Here is a 16,120-nt window from a genome sequence, read left to right on the forward strand (position 1 = left end):
ATAATATGATAAAATAAAACCTTACTAAAATACAACACTGCCACAAATGAAATATAAGCTGCAGCAATACAAATTCAAACACCTTGAGAAGTTACTGAAAATAAAACAAAACATGTTTACAAAAAATAAAACCTAAAACAAAACAACATTTTAATTCAGAAACTAGCCTATCATGCATCATACTGACCTGTTACCCCCCACTCCCCATCTTTCAAAAAAAAAAAAACTTGGGTAACCTTGCATGATATATTATATTACTACACCTTTCCCATTCTAATAGCTGCACACACACACACACACACACACACACACACACACACACATATGCTATTACTGTAATGCAAAACAGTAGCATTGTCAAACATGGATCTGCATACCCACCCCATAATTTATGCAGAGGATCACATGATGTTAGGAAATTCAAGGCACCTGAGTCTTATGACAATCTATGCCTTTGCTAGTAACCACGCTTAAATCATATCTCCTCCAACGATGAGTGCTAGGCAGTCAAGCCCCATCCAATCATCCAGGCCCTGTCTAAAGGATGATAATGTATCACACTACTACATTTGTAAGGGGAGTCTGTTTTTCAAGAGGCAAGGAGGTACTGCATGGTGAATGTTTCCATTGCGTTTTACCTATCTGCTGGTGAAGATTTATTTCCCCTGGTTCTGGGATGAGTGAGACTGTTTCATTTGTACAGATACAATACATCTAGGACAACTGGGTCCCTAATAGCATGGAAGGCAATGCACAGATCTTCCCTTAGGTGTCAGTAAGATACTGAATACAGGAAAAGGACTATTAGTCGTTTCGGGTAGCAATGGGCTTTTCAGCCAGTCATCTTCATCTGAAGATTACTGGCCTAAAACATTAAATAAGTATGCAGTAAACATGTCTGACCTATAGGAATTACTGATGTGGGTGATTTCAGTTTATAAAATGGTGTTACTGTTATAATTTGCAAAATGAATGCAATGACTTATTCATCTCACTTGTTTTTGAAACATAATTCTTAATATAACTTGTCTGTATTCCCTCTGTAGTGAGTACTTAGCTGGACAGTTATCATAATATTCATATTTATAATTGTAAACAAGTGGCTTCTATTCCTGCTGTCCAGCTCCAAGTTGCTCTGTTGTTATTCACTTTCTATTCCTTCACCATTTGAAGTGGCTGACCTATGGTATGCAAATCCTACATTTAGCCTCTGCTTCAACTTCATTCCCATCTGGAATGCTTTCTGTGCAAGCAGCTTGTGTTTGGTTTTCTCTCTCACCCCTTACCAATCAGAAAAAGATGAGACTTATTAGGCCCTCTCAGCCTATTATATGATCCATTGGTATTAATTTTAGAATTTTTAACAAACACGTATTGTCCCCACCACAGTCTTTTGTGCAGAAGAAAGTTAGAGTAGATAGTACTATAGCAAGTTGGGAATACCAATACCGAAACTAGTCGTGGTTCATAGGTTCATACTAGGCTATCTGCCCCTGGGCATTTATAAGCCTAGCCAGAGTGTGTGTGGCTTTCACCACCCCTTAGGATGAGAATACTATACCCATTAGTTTGCTGTGCCTCTGTCCAGCAGTGACACAGAGATGATTCCCGGGGTAAACCTACGATCTCCCATCCACTCATCAAGATTTCTCTTGAACAGAGTCAGTGAGGGGCTCTGCCTCACATGGACTGGGATTCTGTTCCATAGTGTAGGGAGTCTCTGGGTGATGAATCTGTCCCTCCAGCACGTCCTATTTATATCCGTGTTGAGGTTTAAGTCTCTTGCTCTCGTGGCTCTGGTGGACTTGGATTTTTTGAGGTGGAGCATGTCCATTAATTCTGGGTTGGACATGGCCTTGTATGTCAGGCACAGATCACCTCTGAGCAGATGGTATGCGACTGAATAGAGCTGGAGTTTCTTCGGTCGGGCAGCGTATGACATATGTTTGAGCCCCTTTATCCTTTTGGTGAGGAACTTTTGGGGTCTTTCCAACTGCTGCAGGTGTCGGGTAAGGTACATTCGAATGGGGCGTTGTACTCAATCATTGGTCTGATAAGTGAAGAGTACAGGGGTACAATGACCTCTCCTGATCTGGATGTGAATCCCTTCATGATCAGGTGGGCAATGTAGAAGGTCTTCCTAACCACTTTGGCAATGTGAGTGTCAAAAGAGAGGTTACTGTCAACTTGGGTCCCCAGGTCCCTGATAACTTCTTCCGTGTTTAATGGATTACCACCTATGTGGTAATTAGGGTTACCTTGTTTTTCCCAAAGGGTATGACTATACATTTTTTGGCATTTAGCTTAAGACCATGGCTCTGGCACCAGTTATCCATTTCTATGAGACCTCTCTGGAGGATGTCTGTGACTGATGGAGTGTCAATTATGGTGCCCAGTTTGCAGTCATCTGCAAATTTTGTCAGCCACAATCCCCCTATGTTTGCCTGCACTTCAGAAAAATAAATGCCGAACAAGAGGGGGCCCAGGACTGAGCCCTGTGGGACACCGCTCGTGACCGGCTTAGAGTCTGACATGGCACCAGCAACTCTAACCCTGTGGGTTCTGTCCTTGAGCCAGTTTGCAACCCATCTTGTGACATATGGGTTTACATCTAAGCTGGTGAGCTTTTCTATGATGCCCGAGTGGGGTATTGTGTCGAACGCTTTTGCTAGGTCAAGGTAGGCTGTGTGAACTGCCTTACCCTCATCAATGGCCTTAGTGACTGTTTCGAAAAAGTCGACCAAGTTCAAGAGGCAGGATCTGCCCTTGACAAAGCCAAATTGGGTAGGATCCAGTGTCTGTAGGTCCCCAATGTCTTTATTTATGAGTTCCATTATGATCCTCTCCATAGCTTTGCAGACAAGGCTCGTCAAGCTTATGGGGCGGTAATTTCCAGGGTCCGTAGAAGCACCGCCTTTGTGGAGTGGGACCACAGTTGCCGTACGCCATTCTTTGGGTATGTATCCTGTTTCTGTAATCTGTTTTCCTGTTTTGCCAATACCAATACCGAAACTATTCGCATTTCTGTAATCTGTTTTTCTGTACTGCCAATACCAATACCGAAACTAGTCGCATTTCAGTAATCTGTTTTCCTGTACTGCTAATACTAATACCAAAACTGGTTGCATTTCTGTAATCTGTTTTCCTGTACTGCCAATACCAATACCAAAACGAGTCGCATTGCTGTAATCTGTTTTCCTGTACTGCCACATTATTTTCTACAAATTACTTAATGTATACACTTTCCTGTACCTAGGCTGTGGATGACAGACATCCATTATGGATGCACTCACCACATCAGATGACAAACAAGCAATTAAAGATTTTATATATATATATATATATATATATATATATATATATATATATATATATATATATATACATATATATATATATACACACACACACACACACACACACACACACATATATATATATATATATATATATATATATATATATATATATATTTGCTAAATGTTACAAATAAAAATATATATTTTTCAAAATTCCACCATTTCAAAAGTTCTAACTGAAAAACAAAACAAAACAGACAATCAAAACTGGTACAAATAAGAGCAAAGTTCTCCCTGAGATTTCAGACCAGGAGACTTTGCCTTTAACTTATATAACAACTCCAAAGTAAAATACTTAAAATAATATTAAAGGTTTGGGGACTGGGGCTTAATCGTCCCCTTTTATCCCAAGTTTTTATGTAGGGGGTAATGTAAATCACTATATTTGGCACAAAAATATGTATTTGATACATAGATTTAGCCACATTTCATTTTTTTTTTTTCGGTTTGTGAAAACAAAAAACACACCAGCTCATGGCTCACTTAGACGATAACAGGCAACTCTGTTGGCAGACATATGAATACTACTTACATCAAGCTGGATAAGACTCTGAAGCTGGGATCCAGGATCATTCCATCATAGTGAATATGATTAAGACCTGATCGCAGGCCATATGAGAGTGAATCCCCTAAGGCGCATTACCCAGAGACACATGTAGGAGGATGCAACTCATCTTGCTATGCATGTGTCTGAAGCAGGAGAGATGCTGGTGGTATTTTGCACTCAGACAAAATGATGACAATATTCAGTGCCAAGATAAATGCTTTTAATAACTGGTTAGTAGCTGATGTTATTTTGGAGGGATCCAGTATGTGTCAGCTTAGGGTAATATGGATGCCAAGCCTTCCTACTTTGCTGGGGATAATCTGCACATCTCTAGCCATAGCCCATATTCTGGCTAAAGTCTTTGCTGCCCCTTAGTGGCTTTTTAGGCAAAATCTGCCTGCTGAAATGTCAAACTAAGTAAAGGTGTAAATTGAATCCCATTAAAATGGCTCAGTTCAATGTCAAAGAGGCTTAACAAAAACATCCAAACGTGAAGCCCTTCTACAACTACAATACAATAATATATCTGTTGCTACTAAGAAATAATTTCAAAGCCATACCTTCAGTCCTATCAGCAACTGTATGGGGCTCAGTATTTGTTAAGGATATCATTGTCTCACAGATGATTACTTGGGAAATCAAATGTGAACTTGTGGATGTCCATGTCATCCAAAAAAGCATTAATTACCAATTCACAGCTGTCCATCAAGCAGACTCTATGTACCCTTCTGATCACAATAGCTACCTTACGTGAAATCCCCAATAAACACAACTTTCTCTTGGTGGACATTATCTACCCCATCATTAAACTGGCTGACCTACATTGCCAATTAGTGGGCATGACCAGTGGGTCCTTGACATTATAAATAACAGCTTCCTTGTAAAGATAGTTAGGTATCCCACCAGAGGCCTGAAAATCCTTGATCTTATCCTCGCAAATATGGCCACCATCTTCTCTCATTACATCAGACTATGAACACATGTCCTTTTCTTTTATAACTGCTGGTACTTCCCCTGCATATACATCTGCATTTAAGGACTCTTCAAAGGCAAACCTTGGTCAATTACTTGATGACTAAAAAAATTCTTTTGGAATGCTTCTATGATGGGCCTTGTTGCTAAGGCCAACCCCTATGCTTCAGACTCCTACTCCCACCAAAAAAGTTGGATTGATAAAACAGTCAATATCTGCACCAAATATAATGATACATTTAAAAGCAAACCACTATTATGGAATACTCATCTTAATAACAAACCACTATTATGGAATACTTGTCTTAATAAACTATATAATGAGACAAATGTACTTCCTACTGCTTATAAGAGATTTCTTTCTGCCTGCCTTAAGAGCACAACTAAGCAAACAAGTAAAAAGCTTAATGGGACCAGCAGGAAGCTGAAAGTTGAATATGGACTTAAGCAAGCCACCAAAACCAACTATAATTACAATTTTTACTTTCCCTATGACAGGAAGTTAAGAACTAACACCAAATAATGCTCAAACTAGTCCACAATAACATAGCTTGCTCTATTTCAAAGTTAATTGCTAATAACCTAGATAATAAAGTTAGTGCAAATTTACAACTATTCCACATTTTCCCTTGCCCCACTCACTCCTATAATTATTATGCAACAAGTCTTCACATATCTCTCAAAAGCTAAGAACATTTCAATCATGGGGCTTTATATTACACCAAGTTGCCTGATTCTCAGTACCAAATATTGCCAATGACCGATGAGAACCCCTGCTTAACCTCTTTAATCTAAGCTTCTCCAATGGTTATAACCTGAAGCTTGGTAAACTGTAAGTGTAACTCCATTACACAGGGGTGAATCAACCATTAACCCTGCAGAGCCATTAGCTTCACTATCATCGTAGGTAAAGGTATGCACTGTGTTATAGGTTCACAGATAAGTACTAGGCTAGCTGCCTTGTGGACCATTTTAAGTCTAGCCAATTTCCATTTTACAGGTGAGAATCAAACACAGTACCCTGTGTCTGTCAGATAAATACCTTAGCCATTATACCATTAATTTGGACACTGAAATTCTATTATCCTTGGTCACTCATCAATCCAGCTTTGTCAAAGACAGGTCCTGCCTTTACTAATTACTTTAAGTTTTTTTTTTTAAATGGTCACAGAAGGAGTGGATAGTGATTACAAAGTAGATAACCCATAGCTAAACCTGTCCAAGGTTATTTGACATTTATTTCTCAGCACTTCATGCCAACACTCCTGGTCTATGGTTATTTAAGTATGCAGATGACTGCAAACTGGGTGTTGTTTTTCAATATTCTACTGATTCACAACTGCTCCAACATGGTTTTGACCAAATGGCTTCTGAAATACCTGTTATAGGAATGAAATGTTGGAGTAAGAGAATTATATCCCAATGTATCCACAAAATCTGGTGCAATCGTCCACTACATATCAAGCATAGAACCACCCATGCAACCTTCAAAGTAAACCTAGATAATTGGATAGGATCCCCACATTCTTCTCTGATCTATCTTGTGTTGTCCTTCTTTAGGCCGAAGAGAACACCTGTATTTGGTTTATTGGCCACTCTTGTAATGGTATGTAGATTGACTGCCTGTTGCTTACCTGTGAACCTATCAAATGATGCATTTAGATATATTTATTTTGAATATATTCACATATAAGCATTGGATAAGAGTGTTGGTGAGAAAAAAGAAAAACTGGAACATGTAGGGGTCAGGTGTCTTTAACAAAACAACCTGAGTATATAAACAAGACTGGTCACAGTTTGTTCAAAGACTTTGGAATTAACAAATATAGAACATAAGAGAAAGCATTTAGAGTATAAGCTTGCTATCAATAACTGCATACAGTTCTGCTTTACTAGAAAGGCAATTAACTCTTACTATTAGCTCAATCAACAACCCCTGGTGAAGATTTGCATTGTTTACCAGGGTTTTCCATTGTGTATCAGATCACTAATTCCTGGAAATGAGCAATGCAGATGTAAAAAGCTATGACAGCAATGATGAATACAATGCAGCACTTGCAGAACTTGTTAGTTCATTAATTACTTAAACAAACAAACAGCAAGCAAGCAAAGATCACCAGGATGCATGTAAGGTATACCCTTAACTTGATGCTGTGTTTTATGTAGGAGAATACAGTTCTAAGTAACTTATTTTTCTTGGTGAACTACTAAAGGTAAGCAACAAGTGAGTGCACCTCTCTTACCTATGTGTTTTATTTGTAAATTTCATGTTTGGATACTCATAAACAGTGTTTTCTGTACTGATCAACTGTCTTTATTTGGGAAGGGTGTTCCTATTTTCATGACTAATTTAGGATGCCCCTATTTTTGGAGGTGTGTCCCTATTTTTCGGCTTGATTCACCCCTTCACACAACTTATTGAAACTCCATCATCACATGTGATTTTTGAAGCTGTCCAGTACATAGAAAACTACACTGTATGACCAAAATTCTGGTGGCAAAAATAATAATTTAAAGAGGAGACGTATCTTAGAGCTTACTTTTTCCTGAAGCAAAAATAAAAGACCTTGTGTAGTAGAATTTCAAGATACAATTCATTAAAATCTGCAGACTTAATATTGTCTCTTTTGATAACTTATATTTTCCATTATTTTTGTTTGCAACATGTTTCTGAGTAGTATCCCACATTGCTACTGGAGAAGAATTATATGCTATTTGGTATCCAAATGTTATGCTAATTAGATGTCCAGATTTTTAGACGGGATGTTCCCATTTTTCAAGGGCCTTTTTTTCCTGTTTTCAATGTTTACAAGTTGAGAGGTATTTCACTAACACATGCAAAACTGTGTTTAGTCTAAGCAGAATAAGCAATTATCATTACATATGAGATTAAAGAATGGGACATATTTTTTTCAAACTTTATACAACAATAAGTAAATGCCCTGACCTGAGCAGCCAAGTTTTCAGGATTGTGCAGAACGCCCTGCATTTCAGATGGATTTAACCCCACTGTTCTGCATTGAACAGAAGTGGCTCTGCTTTGTGAGTTTTGATTGGCTCATATACTGCAATTACAGCCAATTGGCATTCCAGTATACAAGCCAATCAAGTAACTGCTCCTGAGGCAAAGGCAGCCAATGAGGAAATACATAATGCAGCCAATCGGGTGTTACTAGGGGTTTTTGCACCACTACAGTACCTTCTAAAAGGGTATTGCAGAGCACAACATTATCCTGAACAGTGTTGGTTTCCTAAGCTGAAGAGTATTTGCTTTGAAGGCTCATTCTGACTGTGGATAAGATGGACAGGACACAGGCTGGATGAGGAGGCATTAGGCCGAATAGGAGTTGCTTCTGGCACTGCAGTGCATGCACTCTATTGGCTTTGCTTGGGTTGGGAAGGTCGTGGTGGTGCCATTGCTGGGCTGCTGATGGCTGTTGCTGCCTGGGAACTATACCCTTACCTTGTATTATTTTTTTTTCTTCATTTGTTCATGAGTGCATCTGGTGGACTACTTGACTTGTGGAGCTGCAGCTGCTTTGTTCCCTTACTGGGCAGAGGTATGTGGTTGAATGTGTAGACTGCACGAGTGATCAAACATACACTCAAATAGGAGTAGGGCTCCAGATATTTGCAGAATGTCTAGATTTTTGCTTCATATCTTTGGTCTGTTCCTCATAAAACATGTGTTTTTCTGGAAAAACAATACAAATTTTAGTCACTAAAAAGTGACATACATTTCAGTTTCAGACCTCATATCTTTTGGAAAATGTACGCTACCACAAATCCTGTTATTCAAGCAACTTTCTAAGTTTATAGGAACAATATTTAAAATTTGTCCCTATTTTTGGACCTTTGTCACCCCCCCCCCCATTATTTTAGGCTTTGTCCAGATTTCTTGCTCCAAGTTCCACCACTGGAATGGTAAGGGTATGCACCACTGTGCCATTTTTTAAAGACATGTAATAATAAGCACACTTTAAGCATTTATATAGATACAGATTAAATGTAACATCCTTAATTCTGGATTCTGTTTATGCTCTGCATTTAGACACTGTTTTTTTTTCTCTTCTCTCTAATTGCCCCCCACCCCCCACCCCTTTTTTTTCTTTGACTTCAGTGTTAACTCTGACCCTTTTAATCACTTCTGGAACTGGTAAATTTTGAATAAAAGGTGGTGAATTACACTTAAATGACAAGAATTATAAACTTATTAAAAAAAATGTGTATTAATGTAATAGTAGCTATATTTTAAGTGTCCCTGATTAATTCTGGATTTGTTCCCGATTCTGCTCTAATTTGTCCTTGATTGGTTGAGTCAACATGTTTAGCTGGAGAAGCTGTGGAGGGGTTGGAAAACCTGGTGCTGAAGACCTTTTTTATTTTAATAGCTACACTTGAATACAGTTATGCATCCCTTTTTGAACTGAGTATATTGCATTTTATCAATGTTTTCTGCCAATTTTATTTAATTTATTGACATTTGATTACCGGGGTAGTCTGAGTGTGAATTGTCTACTTAAGTGAATGTTATTGGCTGGGGTTTCTAACTTTGAGTAAGATGCAGTTTCCTTTGTAAGATGTATAACCGATCAGTAATGCTATTGTCAGTGATATGCTTATTATGTTACAAATGCAGGTCGATTTTTATGCTCCAGTAACTTTTGAAAGCAACTACAGTGCAGTTCGTAACTGCACTGCAGTCTCAGTTTGGGCAAGTAGAGTGGTTCATACTTAACTTTGTATGTGTATTATGGGCTTTTGAATAAGGAGAAATGAGAACAGTTTCATGCACTATTGGGAAGAAAATGGAGATTAAAGCAAACCTAGTCTTTTAACTTTTCAAATAAATTATATTCTTGTGACAAATGTACAGGATTCCGTAACTTAATACTTTTGACAGAAAGCCCATTTCAGCCTTGGAAGTGGTGCGTTTTTGCACAATGCAAAAATAGGGTGCTCCGCATTTTGCCCCATTTGTCACACATGGCTAGGGTCTGTATTCCACATTTTGACCATTTGTCACACATGGCTAGGGTCTGTGTTCCACATTTTGACCATTTGTCACACATGGCTAGGGTCTGTGTTCCACATTTTGACCATTTGTCACACATGGCTAGGGTCTGTGTTCCACATTTTGACCATTTGTCACACATGGCTAGGGTCTGTGTTCCACATTTTGACCATTTGTCACACATGGCTAGGGTCTGTGTTCCACATTTTGACCATTTTTGACAAATGGCTAGGGTCTGTATTCCACATTTTGCCACATTAGTCACACACGGCTAGGGTCAGTATTCCACATTTTGACCATTTGTCACAAATGGCTAGGGTCTGTATTCCACATTTTGCCCCATTCGTCACACATGGCTAGGGTCTGCATTCCACATTTTAACCATTTGTCACACATGGCTAGGGTCTGTGTTCCACATTGGCCTCTTAAGAGGTTGAGACCTATGGTCCTGACAGCAGTGGCTGACCTGCTGTCTCCCAGATTTGTTTCACAATGCATACAGCTTTGCCTTTTACATTGTCTGCATCAGCAAAAAACATCAGAAGTCACAATTTAATTAGTGAAAGGCTAGACGGTCATGGCTCCATTAACTACAAGAATGCTTGGGAGAAATATAAAGCAAGCCTCTCCATTGGTGTCAGTGTACAACTTGAATGAAAGTTATGCTGGAAGAAGCGTATGTAATAATCGGGATCCTATCACTAACTTCACAACAGTTTAATTGACTGTCATTTCAGTGAAAATGCTTCACTGAAAGCACTTTCGTCAACAGATGTGAATTCCCTTTTCTCCGCTGTTGTGCACCATTGGAGTTGGTATATTTACATTCAGTGAGCATCCAGGGTGCATGATGAGCTTCCCCCTGCAAAAAAGATGAACTCCAAGTGCTTTTAGTGAAACATTTGTTGGAGTATTTGTTTTTGGAGATAAAGGTGTCAGTCAACATGATTCTGTTAAGTAGCATTGCATCGATCAAAGGTCTGAATACAAAACATTGCCAGATGCATTTTATTGTGGTTGGGGGTGCTGGGGGGGTCATGCTTGAGTATTCGCTGAGTACCTTAAGCCAGATTTCATATGTATTTCCATTACAAAGTTTACCTTATGGCTAGAGAACCTTGAGACAATATGCAGTTTTTGATGTGGAAATCCTGACAGACTGTTCACCACAGTGAAATTTCAATTTTAGGACACATACAAATATATGAAGAATAGTTCTCACTCTGATCTTACCTCATGAATACAGTTAAATAACTCCCAGTCATACTCATTGAGCTGGTTGGCCAAATCTCTGGAATTATAAAGTTCCAGCATGTCAGCTGTTCCAGTCCTTGGCCCAAACTGGTCTGGATGAGGTATCTGCAAGGAAAAAGAAAGGCAGTTTACAGAAAGGTAGTTTATCCACAGAGGTTCTTCTCTATTTTGTCATAGCTACATAAACATTCAGCACTCAACTAGTTTGAGCTGGTCCAATGCTAGAAAGCAAACAGACACCAAACAGCTTGCAAAAAGTTAAATAAATGACCTAATTATCAGCAAACAGCATTCTTTGAAATGGTTGACTCATGAACAAATTCCTGACATGTACAGAATATGCTGATGTACAGAATGTGCCATAACTTTGTGAATGTAGAATTGCATATATTCCCTGGGGTATAGCACGCATTCAGTAAACAATACACAGCTGTCCAGCTGCAGGGATTGCTCAGAGACACAGGCAAAGTAGGAGAATGAGATACGTTTTGTTAAAAGTTTATTTCAGGTGCCACAGTTCAAGGAATTGACATATAAACAGCAGAAGCATATATTCCAAAACATACACACTGATTAGACATCTACACACTGATTAGAAGGTTGTGCTTCAGGGCCAGCAACTCGGCATGTAAAAATCTAATGCCAATCATTAGCAGACCGGAGTTCTGCTGTGGCGACCTCTAACCGGGAAAAGCCGAAAGACACAACAACAACACACTGATTAGACATCTAAATCATCGTGGCTGTTATAACTCGAATATATCCAATAGAAAGAAGCCCAGTCTTACAACTATTGTTGAGCAGTTGGGCTATGTATTAGGATACAAGTAAAATAAAAGGCAAGCTTCAAACAGTTGAGGAAGGCAGAACAAAATATGAGAAAAAAAAATCAGAACAATCTGCAAAATCCGCAAAGCTAAAATTTGTAGTCACTGGTAATATGATCAGTTGTAACACTCAACCTTACCTCTCAGACTTTAGCAGAACGCCCCGCGTTTTCTCATATGTTTTGACCTATCCTTGTAAACTTTTAAACTTTATGGCATATGACTTATGATTCCAGTAGTGGCAGATGTTATACTTTATATAAAAAAAAAACAAAAACAAACATGAAAACAACATGACAGAGAGAGAGACAAAACCACTACAGGAATGCTCTCTTCTCCATCTCCTTTATACTTCACTGCAAGCTTGGGGTCATACAGATCATACGTATGCAAAAGTACAGTTGTGTGCACTTACCATAAATGTAGATGTTCGAGTGTATTCACTGTTGCAGTCATCACATTTGGGTTATCCCTGCCAGGGTAGCCCTTGTCTGGCCCAAATCCAGAGGCTTAGTATTTCTGCGTCAGTTGCTGTCGCTTCAGAGCTCATGTCAGGTCATCAGTAGTATAAAGTAAGGCAGCCAACACCATTACATCAGTTTTTCTTGCCCTAACTGTCAGGAGCCCCCAAGTGGGAGCCAGGTTCTGGTGGAAGAGCCCCACCAGTAAGAAAGCAAATACCAAAATGTCCATTGTAAGGAGAGAGAAGAAAGAAGATGGGAATGGAGGGAGGGAAACTGGGAATGCAACAGTGAATACACTCGAACATCTACATTTATGGTAAGTGTACATAACTGTACTATGTTCTTCATATTTCACTGTTGCAGTCATCACATTTGGGTTGATTCCCAAAGCTGAGGAAAAGGGTGGAGGCAGTCAAGGAGAGTAGGGGTTGGCTAGGATGCCCTGCAAGACTGCAGTGGCAAACCCTGCCCTGGATTTGGTGAAGATAGGCAGGTGGTAATGTTTTGTGAAAGTGTGAACAGATATCCAGGTGGCAGCCTCCAGGATATACCTGGTGGAGACTCCTCTGAGGAAAGCTGCAGAGGTGGAGGCTGCTCTTGTGGTGTGAGTCCTGACCCCCTTTCTGTGCTGCTTATAACAGAAATGGATGTAGTGTGCTATCCATTTGGAAATTGTTTGTGTGGAGATGGCTTTGCCCTTTGCCCCTGCAGCAAAGCTAACCAACAATTGATTAGACTTTCTGAAGGATTTAGTCCTGTCTAGATAGAATCTGAGCTGTCCGTGCACATCTAGAGAGTGCAGGATCCTGTCTCCCTTGTTCTGTGGGTTAGGGAAAAAGGTGGGCAAATGAATGGATTGGTTGAGAGCTACACTGGACACTACTTTGGGCATGAAGGATGGGTTAGTCCTGAGGGAAACCCTGTCAGTATGGAAGATGATGAAGGGCTCCAGAGCCATGAGTGCTTGTAGCTCAGAGACCCTTCTGGCTAAAGTGATGGCTGGAAGGAAGGCTGTCTTCCAGGAGAGAAATTTTAACTCTGCTGTAGATGTTGCTTCGAAGGGGGGCAGGGTGAGTTCTTCCAACATAAAGTTAAGGTCCCAAGCTGGGGTAGGTGCTCTTTTGGGTGGCCTCAAGTTGCTAGCCCCTCTTAGGAATTGTTTGCTAAGAGGGTGTATGAAAAGGGGCTGCTCAGTGGGGAAATGAGCAGAGATAGCAGAGGCATGAATTTTAATAGAGGAAAAAGGGAGACCACTGTGTAACAGGTCAGCTAAGTAATCCAGGATGAGAGGTAGGGAGGCCTGTGCCGTATTGGCTCCCTTAGCCTGAATCCAGGTGCAGAACCATTTCCGTTTGTCAGAATAAGATTTTCTAGTGCTAGGGTGTCTGGCCTCATGTATAACATCTAGGACCTATTTACTAAGGCTGGTAGATTGATTGGTGGTTAGGGAATAAGCCAAGCTGCCAAATTGAGGGTCTGCAGTTGGGGATGCATGAATTCTCCTTCCCTCTGGATTAGAAGGGTTGGGGTCTGAGTGAGATGCCATGGTGCCGGTGGGGACAGGCTGCAGCAGTGGGTAACAGTGCTGGTGAGGCCAGTATGGAGCAATAAGAATTGTCCTTGGTTTTCCCTCCCTTATTTTGAGCAGTACCCTGGGGATGAAAGGTAGTGGAGGAAAGACATAGACCATTAGACTGACACAGGGGAAGGACAAGGCATCCACTTTCCAAGCCATGCAGTGATGCTCCCTGGTGCAGAACTTGCTGAGCTAATGGTTGGTGTGGGAGGCAAAGAGGTCGACCTCCAGAATGCCCCATTTCTGAGTTGTCAGGGTGAAGGTTCTTTTGTCTAGCTGTCACTCATGTCAGTCCAAACGATTTCTGCTTAAGTGGTCTGCCAGTGAGTTGAGAGAACCAGGTAGGAATTGTGTTAGCAGGTGGAGTTTTATGGCAGAGGCTGTGTGAACGAAGGATCATGGCCAGCCTGCATAGAGGGTAGGAGTGAGTCCCTCTCTGCTTGTTTATTTACCACATCACAGTGGTGTTGTCTGTTTTGATCAGGAGAGCCCCTGGGGAGAGAAGAGGTCTGAAAGGTGGTGTCAATGCGTGCTGGAGAGCTAACATCTCTTTTTGGTTTATGTGCAGATGGATTTTCTGTGGGCTCCATTGGCCCTGTATGCACCTGCCGTCCAGGAGTGCACCCCAGGCATAGTCTGATGCATCTGTGGTGAGGGTCTGGGTGGCGGGGGGTGGAGAGAAAGGTAGGCCCTTGTTGTGGGAGCATGCTGCTTCCCACCAAAGAAAATCTTTTCTGATGCAAGGTATTATAGGTATAAAAGTTTCCAGGTCTTGACAGTGTTGACACCAAAGGCTTTTTAGGTACTATTGAAGTTTCCTCATATGCAGTCTGGCATATGGAATGAGTAGAATGCAAGATGCCATGAACCCCAGAGCTTGCAGGATTTTCCTTGCAGATAACTGGGGCCTGGTGGCTAGTTGAGAGAAGTAGGCTGTCAGGTGAGATTGCTTCTTTGGAGTAAGGAATGTCATCTGGTATGCTGTGTCCAGGCTTCCTCCCAGGAATATAATCCTTTGGGTGGGTACTTGTTTGGATTTCCTTTTGTTGATTGTGTTGATTGTGTACCCTAGGGAGGTTAGTAGGGACTTTACAAAGGTCAGCTATTGAGCAGCTTTCCCTGACTGTCTGCATGAATTAGGCAGTTGTCTAAGCATGAATAAATTTGGATATTCCTTTGTCTGCAAAAGGCAATGGCCAGAGCCAAACATTTTGTAAAAATTATGGGAGCAGTAGATAAGCCAAAGGGAAGTGCAGAGAACTGAAAGTGTAGAGAGCCTGCCCTGAAACATAGATATTTCCTGCATGATTCCCTGATAGGAATGTGGAGGTAGGCCTCTTTTAATTCTAGGGTGGCTAGCCAAGCATCCTTGGAGAGCATGGGTAGCAGTTGCTTGAGGGTGATCATTTTGAATTTTGGTATCACCAGGAAGGTGTTTAGAATGGATAGATCAAGGATTGGGTGCCAAGTGCCCTCTTTTCTAGGTACCAGAAAAAGTCTAGAGTAGAAACTTTGGCCTTTCTGTTCTGCAGGAATGTGCTCTATTGCCCTCATAGAGAGCAGGGAAATGACTTGCTTCTGCACCTCTACCCAATGGTTTGGGGGTAGATCTGGGAACCCTTTCGGAGATGGAAGAGTGTTGAAAGAAAATGTGTATCTCTGGGACACCTTGTTGAGGACCCAACGGTCATTGGTAATGGTGGCCCAGGTGCTTGCGTAAAAAGGAGAGCTTTCCTCATAGGGGTAAGTGAAGGTGGGCAGAGGAAGGGGTTGGGGGAGGAGAGGCATTGTGAGTTCTTACCATGAGGGGTTGGCTTAGAACTCTCTGTTTTTGAAGTGGAGGAATTCCACTGTTTTGATCTCTGTATTCCCTCTGGCTGTATCTGGTGGTCTGCATCCACAGGGTCTGGGCACAACTGACCTGGTGGGAGCAGGAAAAGACCAGTGTTTGGAGGAGCAATGCCTGCTGAACCTGGGTGGCTGGGCCTGTAAGAAATCCTTAACTGTCTGCATAGATTTAGCTTTATCTTCCATCTTTTTTAAGACCTCCTCTGCCTTAGTGCCAAATAAGTTGTCTTTGTGCAAGGGTGCATCCAACAATTTAGAT

General features: G+C 40.8%; 1 protein-coding gene across 1 annotated transcript in view; it reads right to left on the reverse strand.

Moving 5' to 3' along the window:
• The window catches only part of RAPGEF3 (Rap guanine nucleotide exchange factor 3), a 466,244-nt gene that overhangs the window by 132,672 nt on the left and 317,452 nt on the right, over positions 1–16,120 (reverse strand). Inside the window, exon 19 of the mRNA XM_044083866.1 lies at positions 11,126–11,251. Within this exon, the coding sequence (XP_043939801.1) occupies positions 11,126–11,251 (126 nt within the window). The remainder of the gene's footprint in view (positions 1–11,125; positions 11,252–16,120) is intronic.

The sequence above is a fragment of the Protopterus annectens genome, chromosome 9.part0, assembly GCF_019279795.1.
Source record: "Protopterus annectens isolate FY-2018-M chromosome 9.part0, PAN1.0, whole genome shotgun sequence".
NCBI classification, from domain to species: domain Eukaryota; kingdom Metazoa; phylum Chordata; order Ceratodontiformes; family Protopteridae; genus Protopterus; species Protopterus annectens.